The sequence below is a fragment of the Electrona antarctica genome, assembly GCF_951216825.1.
Source record: "Electrona antarctica genome assembly, chromosome: 3".
NCBI lineage: Eukaryota > Metazoa > Chordata > Actinopteri > Myctophiformes > Myctophidae > Electrona > Electrona antarctica.
Window position 1 is genome coordinate 59,665,942 of NC_136808.1, and position 24,711 is coordinate 59,690,652.

Genomic DNA, 24,711 nt, shown 5'->3' on the forward strand with positions numbered 1-24,711 from the left:
TCCTGTGCCAGAATTTCTCCTGCGTTTCTCCTGCGTTTGGGGGATTTCACACTTTTTGCGTGCGTGGTGGTCAACCCGGTCAAACCTCTCTCTCTCTCATCAATGAAAGAGTGGGAATGTTATGTTGCGTTCATACGAGCAGACGCAAAGATCACAAGTGTGGAGCAGCCGTATCATTGCGTCTTTGCATCGTCATGTCGCTGGTTTCCATTGACAGTGAATGGTAGACTGTATCTGCATCGTCATGTAGCTGGCTTCCATTGACAGTGAATGGTAGACTGTATCTGCATCGTCATGTAGCTGGCTTCCATTGACAGTGAATGGTAGACTGTATCTGCATCGTCATGTAGCTGGCTTCCATTGACAGTGAATGGTAGACTGTATCTGCATCGTCATGTAGCTGGCTTCCATTGACAGTGAATGGTAGACTGTATCTGCATTGTCATGTAGCTGGCTTCCATTGACAGTGAATGGTAGACTGTATCTGCATCGTCATGTCGCTGCAGGCTTCCATTGACAATGAATGGTAGACTGTATCTCTGCATCGTCATGTAGCTGGCTTCCATTGACAATGAATGGTAGACTGTATCTCTGCATCGTCATGTCGCTGGCTTCCATTGACAATGAATGGTAGACTGTATCTTTGCATCGTCATGTAGCTGGCTTCCATTGACAATGAATGGTAGACTATCTCTTTGCATCGTCATGTAGCTGGCTTCCATTGACAATTAATGGTAGACTGTATCTGCATCGTCATGTAGCTGGCTTCCATTGACAATTAATGGTAGACTGTATCTGCATCGTCATGTAGCTGGCTTCCATTGACAGTGAATGGTAGACTGTATCTGCATCGTCATGTCGCTGCAGGCTTCCATTGACAATGAATGGTAGACTGTATCTGCATCGTCATGTAGCTGGCTTCCATTGACAATTAATGGTAGACTGTATCTGCATCGTCATGTAGCTGGCTTCCATTGACAGTGAATGGTAGACTGTATCTGCATCGTCATGTCGCTGCAGGCTTCCATTGACAATGAATGGTAGACTGTATCTCTGCATCGTCATGTCGCTGGCTTCCATTGACAATGAATGGTAGACTGTATCTTTGCATCGTCATGTAGCTGGCTTCCATTGACAATGAATGGTAGACTATCTATTTGCATCGTCATGTAGCTGGCTTCCATTGACAATGAATGGTAGACTGTATCTTTGCATCGTCATGTAGCTGGCTTCCATTGACAATGAATGGTAGACTATCTCTTTGCATCGTCATGTAGCTGGCTTCCATTGACAATGAATGGTAGACTATCTCTTTGCATCGTCATGTAGCTGGCTTCCATTGAAAATGAATGGTAGACTGTATCTGCATCGTCATGTAGCTGGCTTCCATTGACAATGAATGGTAGACTGTATCTTTGCGTTTGCCCGTGAACGCACCGCTAATCTTTTACTCTTGCTTTTTATGTACAGTAGCCTATATTAGGCTGTCTGGATAAAGTCCAGTCCCACATACAGTGTAGTAGGCCTACACATACACTCATGTATCTAAATTGTAATTGAATGCAATTATGAAGAGATAGTCACTTTTAAGTAATTAGTGGTTATTATTAAAGATGGCTCTTGTATTGCTTCAGTCGTTCAATTTCAAGTTCAATTTCTGTAGATCTACTGTACTTTTAGCTTAAAAAAAATTGATCCTATGTTCGTAAAGCCTGATACAAGTATCAAACTTGTATCAAAACCCCAAATCCACCAGAATACAGGAAACTACATCTACTTTGTTACAAATTTGGTGTAACCCCTTGAAAAACAAAAATCACACCCGTGTGAAGTAAGTGGTGCAACTCCGTGTGGGGGTCCCCGGGGGGGGGGGGGGGGGGGGGGGGAGTTCCAGACCCACAGGAACGCACCCAGGGTGTCGGCCCGATTCCGGCGAGCCCTAAACTCTCAGCCCTAAACGGTTGAGAAATGACAGAGTTACCGTGTGGGGGTCCCTCTACAGTACTGTACTGTACTGTCACTGTACTATACTGGCACACCCAAAATCACCATATATACAGTTAATATGTGCGTGTGTGTTTGTGTGTGTGTGTTAGGTTGCGCACAGGTGGTGAAAAACAACCATGCTGTTTTCGTGCTCCGACGCACCCAGGCAGGCAGGCACCCACCCACACACATACTCACTTAAGGAAGTGGTTGCACCACAAACATCTCCTTTTATCTGATGGTCTGAGGTTGGTAGGTAGGCTATGGTTGAACATGGAGTTGAGACATTCAGTTTAGTTTGACTTGGTTCCACAGATTAATTCTGTAAAAATCACTCAGCTATCGGCTATTTTCACAATGTTTGCCTCTTTCTTATATTATTTGACAATTTGGTCAATTTTTGACCAATTTGTTGATTTGATTTCTTTCTTTATTTTAGGTATTAAAAAGTCTTGGAAAAGTTTCGGATTACATACTGTATTATTCCGCATGTCACATTAGCGTTTTGTGCAAGATTTGTGTTGTTAAAATGTTTCAAAACATATATATAAAAATTACTTTCAAAGTAAAAAAACCAAACGATAGCAGATCTACAAGCATAATTCACAATGCGTTGCGATGCAACCTGTATCTTTTGAATACCAAAGTATATAAAATATGGTTAAAGTGGTTAAAATGATTGTGATGCTATATTTACTAATTTCGCTGAGGACCCCCTGGTACCCCCCAAGGACCCCTGGGGGTCCCCGGACAGTCAGTGGCCTCATAGTAATTGATTATGAGCATGTACAGTACATACTTTACAATCGAAGCCAAATTGTTCCTGTTATATTTCATAATTATAAACTAGTAAAGGCAAAGGATCTGTGCGACCTTTACCTTTACTACAATTTATATTAAATATAACATAGCCAACTTCACCAAGACTGCATTTTAACTGTTTTATTCTTTACATCATGAATGGATAGCCGAAACGTCTATCCATTCATGATGTATGTAAATAATAAAACCGTTAAAATGCGGTCTTGGTGTGTGTGCGACCCTTTACCTTTATTATTTACGACGTTGATTTTAAGCAGGTAACGCACCATAAGTCAGAGCGCAGTGGTCACAAGAAAAGTTGCATTTCATATAAACACACTGGCTTGGTAACACTGTCTCATAGAATAATGTTGCAACTTGCACCTGGGGAAATGAATGGAAATGTACACAGATTACTTGACTTGGGAGCTATGCTTTCTAGACATCTTTGGCGCCACCTGGTGGACACACAATAATGCTCGCAGTGTGAGTGTGCCGCTCCACTCTCCACTGCTGGCACAGTGATTACTAGTGTCTGCAGATTATGTTAAATATTTTATTGAGAGATAAATGTCATGCTGTCTGCAGATTAAATCATTTATTTTACAAGAGCTAGGTCACTTTACACAACAATGGGAACATGCCAGCCAATCAGATGCTGAAAACCAGATGCTGAAAATCAATCATTCAATCATCAATCAATCAATCAATTTGATTGATTGAATGATTGATTTCCCGGCAATGGAATCAGTCAGTCAGTCAGTCATTCAGTCTGTGACTGTGTATGTTTTGATGCCCATCGTATTTAAAAAAGAAAATGCACTTAATAATAATAATAATAATAATAACAACAATAATAAATAATGAATAACATGAATGGATAATAATGAATTTGGGGTTAGGGTTTTAAACACATTTAAGCATTTTACACACTACCGAAAATATAAAAAAAGATTATGGTGTAGTCAGTTTTACACAAATCACAAATTTGGCAGGGTGGGTATCTTGTAAAACATAGCTCTTTATTATTATTATGCGCGACACCGTGGTACTAACGGAGTATAGATACGTCTCGAGGCCTCCAGCCACTTCCTTCCCGTCAGTCGGCACGTTCCCTCTCCACCAATCAGAGCGTGTCTTGACTCCATCGCCAGCCAATCACAGGCCGGGAAACCCCTCAGTGGGTGGGGCGTGAGCTTTCAGGAGGAAGCCAAGGAAAGCAACACACACCGAACAATAAGTTAAAACTTTCTTCTAAAAAGGTAAGAGTCGTTAAAGAGGTTAAGTGTGGCGCGTGGTTATTTAATGTAACTAATAATAACCATTCAAAGATATCGCATAAAGGACAGAATTATATGGTAGAAAGAAAACACGTTTTGATTTTTTTTTTTTTTTTGTGTCCCTTTTTCTTTGTATACAGTTGTTTAAACACTTAATTGGTGTTGTTGTGAGGTAGTGGTGTAGCATAAAGGGGTCTAGTCTAGAACAGTGGTCCTTGAGGGGGTTCCAGGTGGTCCCCAGCTAAATGATGGAAAGTTGGACCTTAGTTTAAAGTGGACTCTTATAGATCTTTAACTATTGAGAGTGTAAAATGAAACCAAATGGACCCGAAGAGTGAAAATATTGTTAAACATCTGCATTACTTAATTAATGTACAAGTGGTCTACACAATTAGAGCATGTAGAAGTAGTTATTTTGATCAACGTTTGCCTGTTATCTTTTCTATGGTACCAACATCAATACAGCATGGAATTGTGGACAGAATTGATAACAACATATTGATTGATTGAAATATGTATTAACAGTTTGCAGAATTACAGTACATTTCAAGCACAAACTCAATACAAAGACTGTTAACTGTGAGTGGACGACCCAATTAAGCATTACACTTGTTTACAAGAGGGTCCACCATGTTCAATTCATCAAAACATTTAGAGACGTACAAATAGACACTTCTATATAGTCAAAGAACAGAACAGGAATTCATCATAGAGGTAAAAAGGGAAAAGAAACATATACAGTGAGGGTTAAATGTCATCAAATGGTGGTTCCGTGGCTCAAATGGTGGATAAAGAATGGTCCTTGATATGAAAAGGGTTGAAAACCACTGGTCTAGAGAGAGAGCAACATAACGTAAAGTATAGCTGTCATGAAGTCATGAACATATAAAACTATAAAACTGTCCTGCCTGCCTGGCATCTGAAATGGTACCAAACTGCCATGATGCAACTAAGTGTAAGTGAGTGTATGGTCCTGCTATTACCAGAGACGTTTTGGCTTTTTGTTAGCTGAAACTTAAAGGACAACTTTAGTTTTTTTCAACCAAGGTTCAGGTTTTAGGTTGCTATTAGAGAAAGATGAGTGTTCTTTTTTTTTCATTTGCTGCTTTCTTTCGTTTTAGGGATTTTAGTTGTTTTTGACAGGGGGGCGGGGGCATTCGAGCATGGGGCTAAATATGTATTTTTTTACAAAATATTATGGCGATTTCTTTTTCTTTTATTTAAAAAAAGAATAAAATGTATTTTTTTACCAAATTTTATAGCGATTTTTTTTTTATTATTTACTATAGTCCTACTAGACCTCAGGAAATTACATCTGGCCACAAAAGATCACAGGATCTATACTGAATGTGAAGGAGGCCTACTGGGGGGAAGCCACACTGTGTCATAGGCTCAATATGTCAGTTTGACACATTCAGTAGATCTCGTGATCTTTTGTGGCCAGATGTAATTTCTTGGGGTCTAGTAGGACTATAGTAAATAATAAAAAAAGAAATCGCTATAAAATTTGGTAAAAAAATACATATTTAGCCCCTTGCTCAAATGCCCCTGCCCCCCTGTCAAAAACAGCTAAAATCCCTAAAACGAAAGAAAGCAACAAATTAAATTAAATTAAGAAATTAAAACATGAACCTTGGTTGAAAAAAACTAAAGTTGTCCTTTAAATCAGGCCACGTCACCCCCCTTTCATCTCTGGGACCCCTAATCCTTCACTGTGCAAATCCTCAGTATTAATAAGATAATTGAGAGTATACAAAACAAAATGTAACCAATTAGGTCCATTTGGTTCCATTTTGAGTTTGACACCATTTTGGTTTCTTAACTATCCTTTATCTGGGGGACGTACCGGACCCCCCTCGCATTGAGAACCATACAAGCTGCATAATGTTTTAAGCTTTTGATGATGACTTATTTTAATCCTCATAATACAGCTGGGGGAATGTTTAATCTCACCACCACCACCACCAGTAAACACTTTTAGAATATACTATACTGGAGACATATGAGATTCATGTAAGGCCCTCGTGTAAATTATGAAGTGTATTAATCCATTTAGGCCTGACGTTGAAATTAAAAAAATGTCTTCTAAATCAGTTTTCTGACATTTCTATGTGGATAAGTAAGTAAGTATGTTTCTGTATCAGTGGTGGTCAATATTTCATGTCAAGGACCCCAGAAACTATATGTAATTGGCCTCCGACCCCCATCTGAAAATATGTTGTTCCAGGGACCCCCTCAGAAGTTAAAAACGTTCGCTCTGAAAAAATATATATTCCAAATTTGCGCCACATTTTCACGATTTTTCAAAAATAGCAGACCTACAAGCTCGTAGCGCGCCACTCGGTGGCGCGCTATGAGCTTGTAGATCTGCTATTTTTCAATAGCTAAAGCATAACATAATGCTTAGAACACCAAAAGGGGTTCCCGCCCAGAATGGGTTAACGTGACATGCGGAATAATACACTATGTACTATGTAATCCAGCTGTGGGATGATGCGCTAGTCGTCTGCACGCATCAACAGCCACACAGTGTCACGTTTGACTGACCCCAAACACCAGCATGTGTGATGATGTTATAGACTGTCAGTGCACTGGTTCAGAGTAGAGAGGAGGAGGGGGGGGGGGGGGGGGTGATTAAATGTGAATTTATGTAATGAATGATTCGAGGGGAGGGACAGGGTTCAAGGTACAATGAGGATTGAACAATGATGGACTGTTAACTCTGGGATAAAAATCTGTTGGGAGTTATTTGTTCACATCCACTGTGTGTGTGTGTGTGTGTGTGTGTGTGTGTGTGTGTGTGTGTGTGTGTGTGTGTGTGTGTGTGTGTGTGTGTGTGTGTGTGTGTGTGTGTGTGTGTGTGTGTGTGTGTGTGTGTGTGTGTGTGTGTGTGTGCACTATGTATGTGTCATGCATGCACACACAGTATGGAATACGTTTAGGGTTTAGGCATTATTTTACTGAGGTTACATTTTTGTGACTTATCTGACAAAAAATCACACCCGTGTGAACTGAGTGGTGTAAGGTATAGCCTGTCTGACGTAATGAAATCATGTCTGACGTAATGAAATCACACCCGGGTGAACAGGGTGAACATAGCAACCATGCTCATTTTTTCTGCACAAACAAAGCCAGTAATGAAATCACACCCGGGTGAACAGGGTGAACATAGCAACCATGCTAATTTTTTCTGCACAACAAAGCCAGTTGTAGGAGTGGTTTACACCACTCAAAAAAGGGAGCCCATGTGGATCAACCACTCGGGTCACGCAGTGGGTTTCAACCCCTTTCATATCAAGGCTCATTATGTATTCTGCATTTGAGCTAGTTTAGGGATATTAACAGTTAATAACTAATCGAATTAATTGAAACGTCTCTGCTTTTGCATGTGATGTGACAGACAAGACAGTGCACTTTTCATTTCATTCTATTTCTCATACAAAGATGCCGTTGCCTGGCTCTGTATCGCAAATGGTCAAATCAATATTTGATTAAGGAATATTATATGCCTTTTCCTATTCTTTCTGTACATCAGCAAAGTGTAGATTTATTGAGGGAAGTGAAGATTCTCAGATTTATTTTTTAAAACGCTGCTTATCAACTAACCGGATAATAAGCTTATCAAAACACAGGGACACAATTCCATGCTTTTGGCAAATGTCGATCAAAATAACAATTCTTCTACATGCTCTAGTTGTGTAGACTTCTTTGTAAATGAAGTAATGCAGATGTTTAACAATAATTTAACTCTTGAGAGCGTAAATTGAAACCAAATGGACCCCTTGTAGGTCCATTTGGTTTAATTTTACACTCTCAAGTTAAATATCTATAAGGGTCAATTTGGTTACCTGGGGACCACCTGGAACTGCCTCAAGGACCACTGGTTGAAAACCACCGGGCTGTCGGCTCACCACAAACACACAAACCACTGGGCTGTCGGCTCACCTCAAACACACAAACCACCGGGCTGTCGGCTCACCACAAACACACAAACCACTGGGCTGTCGGCTCACCACAAACACACAAACCACCGGGCTGTCGGCTCACCACAAACACACAAACCACCGGGCTGTCGGCTCACCACAAACACACAAACCACTGGGCTGTCGGCTCACCACAAACACACAAACCACTGGGCTGTCGGCTCACCTCAAACACACAAACCACCGGGCTGTCGGCTCACCACAAACACACAAACCACTGGGCTGTCGGCTCACCACAAACACACAAACCACCGGGCTGTCGGCTCACCACAAACACACAAACCACCGGGCTGTCGGCTCACCACAAACACACAAACCACTGGGCTGTCGGCTCACCACAAACACACAAACCACTGGGCTGTCGGCTCACCACAAACACACAAACCACCGGGCTGTCGGCTCACCACAAACACACAAACCACTGGGCTGTCGGCTCACCACAAACACACAAACCACTGGGCTGTCGGCTCACCACAAACACACAAACCACTGGGCTGTCGGCTCACCACAAACACACATGATTGTCATCATTCATGATGTCATCATTCATGATGTCATTTTGGCATTTCCAGGAGGACAACAACATTCTGTGTCTGCTAAAATGTTTAAAAAAAAAGAAATTGACAAGTATTCAGTTAAAGAAGGTGACATGTTTTGATATGTCATGTTTACTTCACCTCTGTAAAGGCTGTGCATTCTGCAGTGAGGCTGGAGTAGAATAGTTGAATTAGGTTTGTCCAGATGGAATCTTGCATGATTCTATCGTGCGAGATAAGTTGCTTGCCATAAGATTGTCGCTTGCCATAAGATTGTCGCTTGCCATAAGATTGTCGCTTGCCATAAGATTGTTGCTTGCCATAAGATTGTCGCTTGCCATAAGATTGTCGCTTGCCATAAGATTGTTGCTTGCCAAAAAGAACAGATCTACAAGCTAGCTGCCGATGCCGATCTGTTCCTTTAGGGAAGCAACATCATCGTACGGTACTACGTAATATTGTTAGCCATAATCCTAATATAAATGCACCGTGTCGTTGTGTGCATTGCATGTACGACGTGTGCACGTACGTCTGACCACCGACTTCAAATTTGACACACGCGTTCCACACCACCACAGGGAGTGCTGTGCCCGGTGTCAATCGGATCAGTGGTTGTCCAGAACCAGCACCAAAGCCTCTGCCCGTAGCCTGGCTCCAGCCCTGAATCGCTACCATTCAAAAATATATATGTCCAGGACGAAATGAGTGTCAGGCTACTCTGCCCAGGCTCATCATCTATCTATGGCATCCAGGCATCAACATATATGGAGCTGTTCTGACATCACAATGATGTTCTGACATCTACATAGACTCCATATTTAGGCATGCCTGACAAATAACTCCATATATATGGGCATAAAAGGGACACAAGTATAGGCCAGTGACCAATGGGTACCGCTCAAAGTGGGGTCCGGCGATCCGGGGGGTCCTTCGTTGACATGAATTAGTTTGAGAAGCACTGGTGTACTGTAATGTCAATATTCTTATCAGTGTCTGCTGCTAAGAAAGTGAACTTCACAGAAGAGATGAATCGTCGTAGTGCTCTGCGGTGTAACCTGGTATACTGTATGTTCAGCCCAAATCAGAATTCTAGCCTACCGTATCCAGAATAGAGGGTATGCGTGTGACATTAGGGCATTAAGCAACTAGGCGACTAGTTTACTAGTCGACTAGTAAATCCACTAGTCGACCTTGTTGGTACTAGTTGACTAGTTGATAAGAGTTGATTCAGATTTTGTAGGCCTCAAGATCAGGTAGATTATAGTTATAGTCACCATGTACACAGTTTTTCAATGTACAAATATTTATTTCCAAAAAATAAATATTTTACATAATAGGTAGTTAAACAACTAGTCGACTAGTAAACTAGGCAACTTGTCAACTAGTAAAAATGACTAGAAGTGAATGCCCTACGTGACATCATCATCATACCCGGAAGTTTTGCGGGAACGCCACATTCTTATGTACTGTAGTATGAAACGTATCATTTCTAAACGTGTGTTTCATTCTGGACACTCGGATACCGAAGCCTGATTTTTACTCTGTTGTATGACGGTGACGCCTGCCGCAAATGGCAGATCTACAATGTGGACGCAGAATTTGAGCACTGTTATGTTGTTAGTTACCACAGCAAGTTGCAACCAATACAGATCTAAGGGATTGATTGTGTAGAGTAGACAGTCAATCCCTTAGATCTCCAATGTTAAATTCTCAATGTTGGGACCGGAGACCCCCAGAGGTCTGTGTTAACACTCTCAGAGTTCAATCAACATTACACTAGAGGATTTAATTGTGTACTAGATTGAGATCCTAGAGATAAAGAAAAATATGAAATGGGGCTGCCTAGCAATGCATATCAGACCCGGGGTCCCTGAAATTAATAAAAGGTTGAGAAACCTATAGCTATTTGTGAAATAGGGGTGGGCGATATGGAAAAATATAATTATTTACAATATTTTTTCAAGCAGTATCACGATACACGTGACACATTTTGTAAATTTTGATTTAGTTGTATTCATTGTCCTTTGTGCCCTTGAGACACCTCAACCCAGCATTAAATGCTCAGCATTTTTTGTCAAATTCATTGACAATGTCTACGAAATTGTCAATGAATTTCATCTTAGTTTTAGTCATCAAAGCTTAGTTTTTTGCTTAGTTTTTCGTCAGTGAAATAAGGTAGTCGACACAAATGTTTTGCCATAGTTTTACATGAATGGTGTTCTGAGCAAAGCCTTACTGTAATACTGACTCATAATGTGAATCCTAGACTTGGCACCTTGTGAGGGGGACTGGCTCTGTGCTCACTCTGAAAGTTGGCTCAGAGGAGCTGACAAATCTGGAGCTGGTGACAGCTGACGGGGCCCGATGACTTTAGAATTGCTGTTAAGAAGGCACTCTGGCAGGTTGATGGAAGAATTGGCCAACTTTCAATATACATCATCAGGGGGAAAGGAAGGATCTGTCTTCTGTGGGAGTCAGAAAGCAGGGGAACTCTTGACAACACTGGGGAGAGTAGAGGGAAGTCTGGACGTTTTGTTGACGGTAGAAAAGCCTCCCGATGATGTCTCCGTGAGTGACGTGGCGAGAAAGATGGGAGCTTTGCGAGTTCTTAACGGCATGCAGGAGTCTAGCTGTTTGGTTCTTAACGGCATGCAGGAGTCTAGTTCTTAACGGCATGCAGGAGTCTAGCTGTTTGTGAAGAAGAGAGACATGAAAAACCTTATTAACAAAACCGATTCCACGAACGATTCACATACTGTGTGTGTCCGTATAGCTTCTTGTGCACACTGCCAGGAAGCCATAGATGTACCTATACTACATTTGTTCACTGTCGCATTGTTTTAACCCATTCTGGGCGGGAACCCCTTTTGGTGTTAGCATTATGTTATGCTTTAGCTATTGAAAAATAGAACGACTGACATGGAAACATAGCTTTTTCAGAAAACTGTCATTTTCAAACAGACATTTTTAGAATCTGATCTCAGGTCAAAATGGGTTAAACTTTATTATTTTTATTTTTTACAATTTAATTTCATAATGGAAATCAATGGTGTTCTGATCAGACTGAAACCTTGCCTAAATGTGGAGTCATAGAGGGCTGACATCATACATAACAGATGTCACACGGGCTGGCCACGTGGAATCGAGAACCGTGAATAGATCCACATTGGAGTATCAGATCGGCCCTTATTTGTTATATCGGGTCATATCGGTATCGGCGAATATGCCAGTCTAACCACCGATCCGACATGGGGATAAGGGGTTGACAAACTTGACAGAATGGCAGGTAAATCAAATGTTGGGGCATGTGGAGTTTGCTTTGGAGTTGGCCAAACTGCAAGTACTGTACATATTTGAGTGAGATAGCTATAAACACAACATGAGATCACAACACTGGTATCGGTATTCGGTATCGGCTAACATTTTATATATGTGATGTTACTTTTTATATATGTGATGTATGCCATGCTTTTTGTTATTGCTTAACACATTGAGAGCCCACGCAAAACTGCCCAAAATCACTTTCACCTAGAAAATCCATTCACATTTTTTATAATTCAGCTGACTGTGGAGACACATGCTGGAACTTTTTACTTTGAAATGTTTTATAGTTTCTGAGTTATTTAATTTAAACGCCAAATGCATTCTCAATGGCGAAAACACAAACTTTGGCACCACGTAAAAAAAAAAAAAAATGTTTTGATTTTTGTGATTTTTTTTTAATAAAAAAAAAAAGAGAATATATATATATTTTTTTTTTCAAAGACGTCCACAGGCGTCTTGGGCTATGCACGTGCTGTGTTAATGTAAATCTCTCTGGATTAAGAGCGTCTGCTAAATTGTAAATTGTAGACAATTTCTGCTAAATGCCTAAATTGTCTAACACAGAAATCGAGTTATCTGGATCGGATCGGAAGCGAAAAAAGTGTATCGGGACATCCCTAATTTCTACATTAGTGATTCTCAAACATTTTCATGTCAAGGAACACCAAATGAATGCTTACAGTATTTGGCCACGGAACCGCCATTTGAAATAATTTTATGCCAGCACCCCCAAAAGAGAATCTATTCTACAAGCTCGCAAGCGCTACAAGCTAGTGAGCTTGTAGATTGGCTATGTTCGAAGAGCCGGCTATAAAAGGCTTAAGTGTTTAAACTTTTCCTCATTTAGCTGGGGACCCTCTGGAACACCCTCATGGACCCTTGGGCCACTTTTGAGAACCACTGCTCTAAGGCCATGTCTGGCAGTCCAAATCAAAATGTGGTGACATTCTTTATTTCTTTTGTTAAAATAAGTGTTAAATTATTAGCTCTAGTAATCATTACTAGAGTGTTAGTTCAGTAACTGGTCCCCCCGCCCGGCTCTCCAGCTTAGTAAACAGAAAAAACATCGGTTAGGGATAGATAAATAATTTCATCCAGTCAGGAGAGCTGCGATGCACTCTAGCAGTCTAGCGGGACTCCTGGATCACTGCCCTCTCATCCCGCATCAGTCCGGAGCCAGTGGCGCCGCCAGGACGTAAAAAGTGCGGGGACATTGTTTTGTGTGGGGGGAGGACGTCATGACTCACATTGTTTATTAGCATGGCTGACACCTTGATCGAGTTGAGACTTTAATTACTGCACATATGCAGCCAATAGGCCTATCTCACAGCATTTCCCCGCCCCCTTTTTACGCCCCCTTTTAGAGCTAGTGGTGTTATTTATTTTCCGGTCCATAGGCTTCCATGTTAAAAGAGGTATTTTCACAAGCCACAAACTACCGTTTTGTAAAGGTAAGGTTTATTCTACTTATTTGAGTTGTTATACCATTGTGTTTTCTTCATATTATTATCGGTCTTTGACATTTTAACAGAAAAAACAGAGAAAAAAAGTGTAAATGCCTAATGTTAAATGACACCACTATCTACCGGAAGTGGGCGTGGAAAGCGGGCTGTGAGATAGGCCTATACTATACACCACCATGGCATGCACCAGTGCTGGGTGGGAAAAAATAAATAAATAGACCAGGCATCCCCCAATAGTGCGGGGACATTCAGACCCAAATGACCCCCCCCCCCCCCCCCCTCCGACGCCTATGTACGGAGCTCTGCAGTGCTGCTAGCTCCGCTGTCATGTGCATCATGGTACACCTCCTATCTGTGCCTTGGCTCCCCCTCCCCTGGCTCCCACAGTGTCAGTTCACTCCAGCTACCAGGTTTGGGTGCCTGTCTGACTGACACAGTGCCCAGCCAGCCTCACCCTTCTAGTTCTCTCCCCTGACCTTGGCTGTGACCCGTTTGGGTGCCTGTCTGACTGACACAGTGCCCAGCCTCTCCCCTGACCTTGGCTGTGACCCGCGGCAAGCCTCTTTCAGTCTGTTTAGAGGTCCACGTTTCTGATGTTTTCCTCCCATGTGACATTGAAGTGCCATTCATAGCATTTGTTGTTGTGTAGGATCCGTCCGTCCACAGCCTTTTTATTACACTGAGCGTCCATGTCTCTGCCCCGTTACTGATTCTACTGTAGCCAAGGTACAGCGATGTACTTCTTTATTATCGATAATGGTTTATGTAAAATAGCTCGAACCAGTGCTGGTTATTTAGTTAGGACCCAAGACAGTGGTGTTCGATACGAACTTAACCGGGATGTAGAAACCTCTACTTCAATGCTCTACGGTTGCTTAGCTATTAGCCAGTTATTCTATCCCATCTAGAAGACTCGTGCCAAAGGTAATAGAAGCTATCCAAGGTGTATGGGTGGTAAAGCCAGATACCTTGGTTCGTATGTGTTGACATGTTGTACCGCGTGCGTTGTTTAGTATCCCAGGTTTAGAAGCCATGGGAGCCGCCTTTTATGCTGTGCAAGTCTAGTGTTTTACGATGATGTCACCACTGTGTATATCCATCTTTGGAGTTTCTACATTAATCTGATGTCAGCGCTGGATATCGCTGTTGTCTCCATATATGGGACTATGGGTTATCCCATATATGGAACTCTAAGTGAAAGCCTTCGCAACAGCCACCCCCATTTGCCCTTGATATCGAGGTGGTTTACCGCTTGCCAGAACTGTAGGCTACCTCGATACATTGATATAAACATTATACAAAAGATAGTACCTAATATTCATAATAAAGAGAAAAACGGTAATGCTGGTCATATGCAAAGTTGCAAACTGTATGACTTAATTTAACATGCTTCAATCCCACAATGGTTATTGTCTCGCTTCAAAACAATAATAATATGGTTTTGGGGTGATATGATGCAGATTTTGTGCATATACAGTGTATTGTATGCACTTTGGTTATTCATATATATATATATATATATATATATATATATATAATCAGCTGTACAAGCTCACAGCTATTTGCTATTTTGGATTTTCTTTTCTTTTTTATATTGAAAATTTTGAATAGGTTTGATAAAAAAATCTTTTAACCCAAATCTTCTCTTCTGGGGGAGGTTCCCTGTGGCACCATTTTCAGATGGGGGTCCGCTGTGGGGGTCCGCTGTGGCCAAATGCATATCAATGTGTAGGTCCTCGACATGCAACCAGTGCAGTAGCAGTAGCACACGCGTTATTCAGCTCAAAACGGAAGATCTTTCTTTGTGTGCACGAGCAGAACATCTGTGCGCAGCCAATGAGACAAACTGCATTAATTAACATGGGAGCGGAAGTATAGCAGGCAACGTCCGCGCGCGTAAGCTTGCACGTTTGCTGTGTTCTGTGCGTCACTCCGGCTTCAGAGATTATTTATCGCGGCACACTTGAGCAGCTGTGGGGACAATCATTTCTTATTTTGAGCATCATCAGACAATGTGTTTTTGTTTTACTGTATTCTTTTTCCTATTCGCTATCGGGTGGAAACCTTGTATGTCCAAAACTGTTACTTTTCAGAGAATGGAACAAAGAACCCGTGTTCCAATGGATCCAATGTAGTTATTAGTCGCAAGCTCCTTTTTACGCTTGGCAGTGAGTGGTTAAATATTTACAGGCACGCGTAACAATTTGTCAACCTGGTGTCCCTGTTTTGGGCATGCCATTATAGAAGGAAACATTTTCTCAGATATACCGGTATCGCTTTTATTCAAGTGCGACCCGTTGTGAGCTTGTAGATAATAAAGATTGTATTTTTGCTACAGTGAAGTATAAAAGTCACACCCGTGTGAAGTGAGGGGCGCTCTTATCATCATACATCTGTCTCATTCCGGCCAATTTGAATTTGCGTCCTCACCTTCGTTCGTCTTCAATGTTTGTCATTGTGTTTATGGTTTACGCACTCAAATCTGGCCATTCATTGTCAATGGCATTTCATATTTGTGTTAGGACAATGTTTGTGCACACCCTCAAAGTTGGACATAGGAGGGGCTAGCAGCCCTCAAAATTAGGGCCCTGATTTATGGGAAAAAGAAAACAAAGAAATGTGAAGATACAAGGTTTCTGCCTGACAGACACTAGTGACGATTCTATTAACATTTTGTGGTCAGAGAATGGCAGACCAGACTGTGGAGCAGCATCACCGGCCCTGGGCAGGATGTGCGGTCTTGTTTCTGCAGTCGTCTTGCCCCTCGGTGAACCTGCTCTCCCTCTACAAAGACCAGCATGGAAAGTTCATCGTCTTCAAAGTCATCAAGCTCACACTGACAGGTACCGTGAAGCCCGGACGTTCAGCCTACTTGGCAGCATGCTAAATCATGAGTTGTATGTTGTTTGCTTTTACAGAATAGTATTTGTTGTGAAGCTTAAAAAAGGTTTCAACCTGGCGCCCCTATTTTGGCCATGACATTGTAGTATCGAAGTGTGACGTCAAAATAACACGTCCCCTGGGTCACGAAAGTGTTTTTTCCCATTCAAAATCCCAGAAACTTCACGTCATCAATCATATAAGAACTGCAATTTCCGTGTCCACAGTCTGCATCTCATTGGTGGGCTGTGGACAGCGGGAATTGCTTGTTACATGAACAGTAGAAATTGTGTGTCTCGTGTGGGTGCCTCAGCCCTCAACCCATTCAGGACGGGAGTCGGGAACCTCTTTTGGTGTTTGTGCCCTGCAATATCAGGACGGGAACCTCTTTTGGTGTTTGTGCCCTGCAATATCAGGACGGGAATCCATTTTGGGGTTCTTGTTGCTATGTACAGTATAGCAACATAAGGTGTTTTTAGAATCAACCTCAGTCCTAAATTGGTTATAGTCCACTTGCCAGAATGTGAACCCAGGCATGTTGAGTACACCAACGTTTGATGTTAAAAATGTTGAGTATGGGTCCCCAGCATGTAGAAATTGCCAGATGCTAACTTGCATATGTTGAGCAATTTTCATAATTGGCATAATATATGACCATACCATTAACAACCTAATAGAAGGCAAAATATTCAAAATGTCATCATGCTTTATGTAGCATGTGACATGTCAAACTAGGGGGTTGCTGAATACATTCCAACTCCAAGCATTAGTTTTGCAAAAAGAACATTCATTGGGCTAAAAACGGCCATAACATTATAGTACAGTGTGCAATCAATTCATAGACATTCATAGAACATGACATGAAGAATAACAATAACAATTTTTCAATATCATCACTGGGAGAAAAAGAAAATAAGTCATAATCTGCATTTCCCCGTCGCCGTCACAGACTCCGCAGGTGGACTCGCCGGCTACGAGATCCTAAAGCTGCACGACGCCGACCCCCTACTGGGGGTGGAGGTGAAGTTCGTGGACGTGTGGGCGTGCCAGCGCTTCCTGGAGAGCTACGGCTCGGGCGCCGTCCACCAGGCGCTGTCCCAGCACGCCTGCCGCCTGCTCGGCGACGCCGTTCCGCTCGACTTCACCGTCATCACTCAGCTGAAGGCCAGCGCGCACACGCTGGACCACTGCCTGGACGACCTAGAGCTCTGTCTACAGCACATCCACTGCTCACAGGTACACATGGAGCTCTGTCTACAGCACATCCACTGCTCACAGGTACACCTAGAGCTCTGTCTACAGCACATCCACTGCTCACAGGTACACATGGAGCTCTGTCTACAGAACATCCACTGCTCACAGGTACCCCTGGAGCTCTGTCGACAGCACATCCACTGCTCACAGGTACCCCTGGAGCTCTGTCTACAGCACATCCACTGCTCACAGGTACACATGGAGCTCTGTCGACAGCACATCCACTGCTCACAGGTACACCTAGAGCTCTGTCTACAGCACATCCACTGCTCACAGGTACACCTAGAGCTCTGTCTACAGCACATCCACTGCTCACAGGTACACCTAGAGCTCTGTCTACAGCACATCCACTGCTCACAGGTACACATGGAGCTCTGTCGACAGAACATCCACTGCTCACAGGTACCCCTGGAGCTCTGTCGACAGCACATCCACTGCTCACAGGTACCCCTGGAGCTCTGTCTACAGCACATCCACTGCTCACAGGTACACATGGAGCTCTGTCTACAGCACATCCACTGCTCACAGGTACCCCTGGAGCTCTGTCTACAGCACATCCACTGCTCACAGGTACCCCTGGAGCTCTGTCTACAGCACATCCACTGCTCACAGGTACCCCTGGAGCTCTGTCTACAGCACATCCACTGCTCACAGGTACACATGGAGCTCTGTCTACAGCACATCCACTGCTCACAGGTACACATGGAGCTCTGTCTACAGCACATCCACTGCTCACAGGTACCCCTGGAGCTCTGTCGACAGCACATCCACTGCTCACAGGTACCCCTGGAGCTCTGTCGACAGCACATCCACTGCTCACAGGTACACCTAGAGCTCTGTCTACAGCACATCCACTGCTCACAGGTACACCTAGAGCTCTGTCTACAGCACATCCACTGCTCACAGGTACACATGGAGCTCTGTCGACAGCAGTGGTTCCCAGAGTGGGGTCCGGGGACCCCTAGGGGTCCTTGAGAGAGTTTAATCTACAGCATTGTTTTCTCACCAAACAGTAAACAATCCAAGTTATACATACAGTAGTACAGTATCGATCGCTGATAAGAACCTGTATTGTGGCACCACATGAACTCCACCGTTCATACGATGGAATGGTCACTGCACTTGCGTGTAAAAAGAAATGCATCCCATCAAACTTTCTGATGCTGTTTTTTCTCGCAGTATGGGGGGAAGAATGTTTAGGATTTTTACTGTGATCTCCCGCTTTTGAAATATGTAATCCTTGGTTTCTGTTATCCTTGGCCTGTCACTCACCAAAATTAATAGGACATGCATCATCTTTGTGAATTCACACACACACACACACACGTGTACACGTCCTAGGACGTGTACACGTCCTAGGACGTGTACACGTCCTAGGACGTGTACACGTCCTAGCACATTTTCATTGATATCAAACAAGAAGATTTTTTCCCCATTTTTGGGGGGTTGGCCTCTCCTTCTGCAACTTACTCCTTGCTGTTCGCGCATGCGCGCTCCCGTTCACTTCCCTGTTTACCGCTCAGAAAGGATGGCTCGTATATCTTCTAATCTAGGGAGCTCTCAGTGGTTTTTACCAGATGGATATATTAATGAACAAACACTATAGCAGCAGTGATTACTATCAGAATATAGAGCTATTTAACACGTATTTAAAACAAATCTTTAAATTGTTCTTTAATCTTTAAAAGTTTATACTTGACTGACAGACACACACACACACACACACAGATACATATTCGTATTATTGGGTGTTTTTGTGTTCTTCCCAGGGGCTACGTTATTTCCTAATCATTCTTATTAATGTATTCAATAATGTGATTGATCTTGTTGTCAGCCGGAGCGCCTGCGCGATGATGAGGTTGACGATCTGGAGCAGCAGCTGCAGAATCAGGCCCTGGGTCTCCAGCCCCCTCGGCCCCCCACCACCATCATCACCCAGGAGGAGGCTCCTCTGCCCAGCAACTGTTTCAACTTCCAGAAGAGGGTGTTTGGTAAGTTGCTCATCACTCTAAAGCACTTGAACCGTAGGCTGCTTTCACACTGGCAGATCTATAAAAATCTACTACAATTTACAATTTAGGCATTTAGCAGACGCCCTTAATCCAGAGCGATTTAACCATTTTGACCTGAGATCATATTCTAAAAATGTCTTCTAAATCTTAAGATTTTCTGAAAAAGCTATGTTTCTATGTCAGTCGATTTTTCAAAAATAGCAGACCTACAAGCTTGTAGCGCGGCACTCGGTGGCGCGCTATGAGCTTGTAGATCTGCTATTTTTCAATAGTTAAAGCATAACATAATGCTGACACCAAAAGGGGTTCCCAACCCGTCGGGTTTCGGTCGGGTATCCCAGCTCTAATGAGGAGCAGACTAGCGCACTCTCAGCTTTTTGTTACGCTGATTGGCTAGATGGGTCTGTCTGTCAAGGCAACTACTCACTCCCACTTTTCAAACTGCCTATGGGCAGAACTCCAGACTCATAGCGGGGAGGAGGCGTCAGCGAATCCACGTTATGTGTCTGGCAAAAGCCAGGCTAGTATTGGAAGGTCAATATCAGTCACCAGAACCAAGGACAGGTGTTTTTGACGAATCTATCATGGTTAAAATGGAATTTGAAGTTGCAATGGGTTTGTATCATAGAGTTATAAACTAGAGGGCAAACTGCCCCGTCCACATTTTAATGGAAGAACGCTCTACTATCGCATTTTTTAAAATTTGGGCACCATAATTTGGTGCCCGAATGCGGAAGTGCTAACCTCCATGAACGGGCCAAATATTTAAATACTGAATCATCAAGCAACTGTCTGGGGTGTTCACAAAAGCCTGAGTAGACGTTAAATACCAACTTTTCATGATTTAAATAAAAAGTAGCAGATCTACAAGCTCAAACGTTTCGAGCTTGCAGATCTGCTACTTGTATGTGATGCTGTTTTGATCAAGTAGTAATTAAGTACATTTTATTTATAAAGCACCTTTCGAAACAAAGTTACAAGGTGCTGAACAATGGACACAATATAAACAATCAGAACGTTAAAAACGGGGGACCATAAGCACAATAGTGTAAAAATATAATACAGTAATGCATTGAACAGAAACAAGCAGAAGCAGACCAAAAACATAGGGCTGTAGAAGTGAATCAGGTAGGTGGTACATGGGGAAAATGGTTACGAAACAAATGTGTCTTTAGCAGTCTCTTAAAGCCGTCAACTGACTCAGCATTGTTTAAAGCCAGGGGCAGGGCAAGTAGGACGTTAAAGGACCACTTCACCACTTTTCAACATCTCTTCATATAATTGGTCCTCACTAATGTTCATGATAAAACACCACCATTTTTTTCTACTCGGTCTGTGTCTCTTAGGAGGGCTGTGGGCAGTTCAGAAACCCGTCCACCAGTGACATCATCAATGGGGAATCCAAGCTAATAGAAACTGCAGGCTTTCTAGTCCTGAAAAGTTGCAATGCGAAAATGGAAGCCATCATTCTCACGATAATAAAAATCTAAACATTTTTGTAAACAAATCTTGTTTAAAAAAAAAAATTGCCTAACGATGATGTCACTGGTGGACGGGTTTCTGAGCTGCCCACAGCCCTCCTATGAGACACAGACTGAGTAGGAAAAAATTGTGCCATTTTATCATGATTATTAGTGAGGACCTATTATATGAAGATTGGTTGAAAAGTGGTGAAGTAGTCCTTTAACATATGGAAAAACACAAAACGTTAAAAGTATGGAGATAAGCGGTTTCTGCCCGCCCACGGTATCAAAAATATGTTTTGTTTAACTGAAAACGTTACACCGTCTGACTTAACTCGTGAGCATAAGTACTCTCCGCATAAACAGCTTTCCACCCCTCTCCTTCCTTTTTAATTTGATGCTTTCTTTCCGGGGGGCGGCCCCCCAACCATCAGAGGACCGCATGCTGACGGCGGCGGACGTGCAGAGCTTCTCGAACGGCGTGGGCCGCCAGTGGAAGCACGTGGGCCGAGTCCTGGGCAAGAGCTGCCGGGCGCTGAAGGGCCCCGCCGTGGACAACCTGGCCTACGAGTACGAGCGCGAGGGCCTGTACGAGCAGGCCTACCAGCTGCTCAGCCGCTTCATCCAGGCCGAGGGCCGGGCGGCGCGCCTCAGCCGGCTGGTCGGAGCCCTGGAGGACTGCAAGCTCACCGGCCTGGCCGAGAACATTCTGGACATGCAGCCGTGAGGAGGACGTGGTCGACCTGGCATCATGCCGCGGTCGTTCGCTTGTTTTGTTTTGTTTCGTTTCGTTGTCTGTTGTTGTTGTATGTACGCAAGTACAATTTGTTGTACACGCAGTGTGTACGCAAGTACAATTTGTTGTACACGCAAGTACAATCCTCGCTTTTCATTTAACCCAGTGTTTTTCAACCTTTTTCATATCAAGGCCCATTATTTATTTGGCATTTGAGCCACGGACCACCAAACGATAAACATAACTACCATACAGTACATTCTTGTTTTACAATCTTGAATTGTTTGTAGACTTAAAGGAGCATTCAGTGATTTGGAAAACCCCCGGTCGGCCCGGTAACAAGATGTGCACATGCACACACTACAGTGGAGGGGCCACGCGACAGGCCAACCGCATACACACCAAGGCCCGCCCCCGCTCGATCATGATTGGCCCCTCTCTATCCTGATTGGATGAAGGCTGGGCCACCTAGCCAAAAACGAAACCTACGTTTTTCTTTGGGGGTTAACAGGGGACAGGCAGAAACTCCTTATATGGTCAGCACACTCTATAGTAGGGTGGATTATCACAACACTCTATAGTAGGGAGGATTATCACAACAAAGCAAAAAAAGAAGTGATATTTGAATTAACACAATTCCTGCCGCCATTAATTAATCCCTCGATTGCGTATTGCCATGGTTTAATCACGCGTGACACTTACTTTGAAGAGCCAAATATCCGTATCGCATTTTACTATGAAACCATTCCGTGTGTGTTGACGAAGCTGGTGCTCGTTCTCTCGGTCGGTGGTGGAAAAAGTGGACCGCGAGTATCACAGCGCCTGCTACAGGCCGTTGAAAACGCTTGTCTGGGACAAAGCGTCCTCTGCAATGTCGCTTCTGTGAGATAAAGCCGTCTGAAAACAGAGCCGGCAATGTGAGTGGATGCGCGCGCATTTTCAAAATGGCCGCGCCCATTGTGTCAGAAGCATAACAAAGCTAACGGACGGTAGATTTCGATACGATCGTATTAAAACATGCATTAATGAATACATCGCTGTTAAAACGGCTTTTCCGTTTGTGGCAGGCCACAAGATTCTACGTGTTAAAATTCCTATGTTCCCGGCAGGCCTCGTGTTAAGTGAAATCACTGAATAAACCTTTAAGTGTAAATTAAGTAATGCAGATGTTTAACAATAATGTAACTCTAGAGAGCATGAAATGAAATGATATGCTCTCAAGAGTTAAAGATCTATATAAGGATCCATTTGGTTACCAACTCTCCATCATTTGGTCCGCACCCCTCCCGACCCCTCCGCACCCCTCCCGACCCCATCTGAATTATTCAAAATCTTTCCAACTCAAAATCAACAGATTTTTCTAAAATGTAAAAACAAAATCACACCCGTGTGAACTGAGTGGTGCAAATCCCCCCCCCCCCCCCCCCCCACACTCTCTTTCTCTCTCTCTCTCTCTCTCATTAGCAGGCAACAGCGCAGCACTATCTCTCTCTCTCTGTTTCTTGCTGTTCCTTGGAGTGGTTGCACCACTCAAAAATAGCAGATGTACAAGCCTCTAGAAACCCTGAGTTGGAAATAAATGAACACTGAGGATTGTACTGTGTATGTTTGTGTGCAACTGTGAAGGAACAATATGGGGGAGGGGGGGGGGGCGGTCTTAAATTTGTACTTCTCTCTTTTATATCTTCTGCACACTCAAAATCGTTCCTATATGCGTGCGTGTGTGCGTGTGTGTGCGCGTGTGCGTACAAGTGCTTAACCTGCATGTGAGAACTAACGTGCACTAATATTGTATGTGTTCACTTTTGTGTTTAAACTTTAAAATTCACTTTTTTATTATCATTGTGAGTAATTACTATATCATTTTTTAGAAAAGGAGCTTGTCATTGTTTCATAAACACCAGCAAATGATGCCTGTTAGTTTGTTTCACGCTGTTGAGCAGAAAACCTTCCTCGCCTTGTTGTGACTTTGAAGTGCTTTCCTGTTTTAAAGCTTCAGTCTGTAACGTTCATTTCCTTGGGTTTATTCACTCAGGGCAGATTCACACTGTGGTCCCGGATGTGCACCCGGGACCACTTGGCAGATGTTGTGGTAGTGTGAATGATGCGTACCGTTCCCCAGGAGCGGATCACCCCACCGTTCCCGGGATCACATGGCGGTATAGGCCCTTATTTATCAACGCGGTGTACACCCAAAATTGGGTGTACACCTGGTGTACATCGGGTGTACACCAGGTGTACACCAGGTGTACACCCAATTTTGGGTGTACACCGCGTTGTGTACACCCGGTGTACACCCAATTTTGGGTGTACACCGCATTGATAAATAAGGGCCATAGTCTCAGGACCGATTGAAGTGTACTCGGATATACACCGGGTGTACACCAGGTGTACACCCAATTTTGGGTGTACACCGCGTTGTGTACACCGCATTGATAAATAAGGTCCATTGTCTCAGGACCGATTGAAGTGTACTCGGATATGGATCGCTGCAATGTGAAAGCATTGAATACAGTTGAATGAAGTGTACTCGCGTGCGGGAGAATCAAGGCCAATGTGAGTCATGGCCAGCGGGGACCAGGCAGTCGTATTCGGGAACAGTTTGAAATTGAATCAAGCGGACTCGGGGCTCTTTTTCCGCCCATGCTAAACCCCTTATCCCTAAACTTCTTTGCCTTTTTTACTAATTTGAAAAACATTTTTGAATAGTTCAACTATAGCCAATCTACATTGACACGTTGTGATCTTGTAGATTGGCTATTTTAACCCATTTTGGGGGGAAACCCCTTTTAGTGTTAGCATTATGTTATGCTTTAGCTATTGAAAAATATCAGATCTACAAGCTCATAGCGCGCCACCGAGTGGCGCACTACGAGCTTGTAGGTCTGCTATTTTTTTTTAAATCGAAGAACGACTGAAACATAGCATTTTCAGAAAACTGTCAGGATGTAAAAGACATTTTTAGAATCTGATCTCAGGTCAAAATGGGTTAA

The 24,711-nt window shown here is 43.2% G+C and overlaps 1 protein-coding gene across 1 annotated transcript; it reads left to right on the forward strand.

The window, feature by feature from the left end:
• Positions 1–3,912: 3,912 nt before the first annotated feature.
• On the forward strand, positions 3,913–23,900 carry tradd (tnfrsf1a-associated via death domain). Its single transcript, XM_079497199.1, has 5 exons — positions 3,913–4,049; positions 16,057–16,216; positions 17,203–17,489; positions 19,342–19,498; positions 21,417–23,900. Exons 2-5 carry the CDS (start codon positions 16,060–16,062, stop codon positions 21,707–21,709), a joined length of 894 nt encoding a protein of 297 aa, XP_079353325.1. The 5' UTR covers positions 3,913–4,049; positions 16,057–16,059; the 3' UTR covers positions 21,710–23,900.
• The last annotated feature ends 811 nt before the right edge of the window (positions 23,901–24,711 follow it).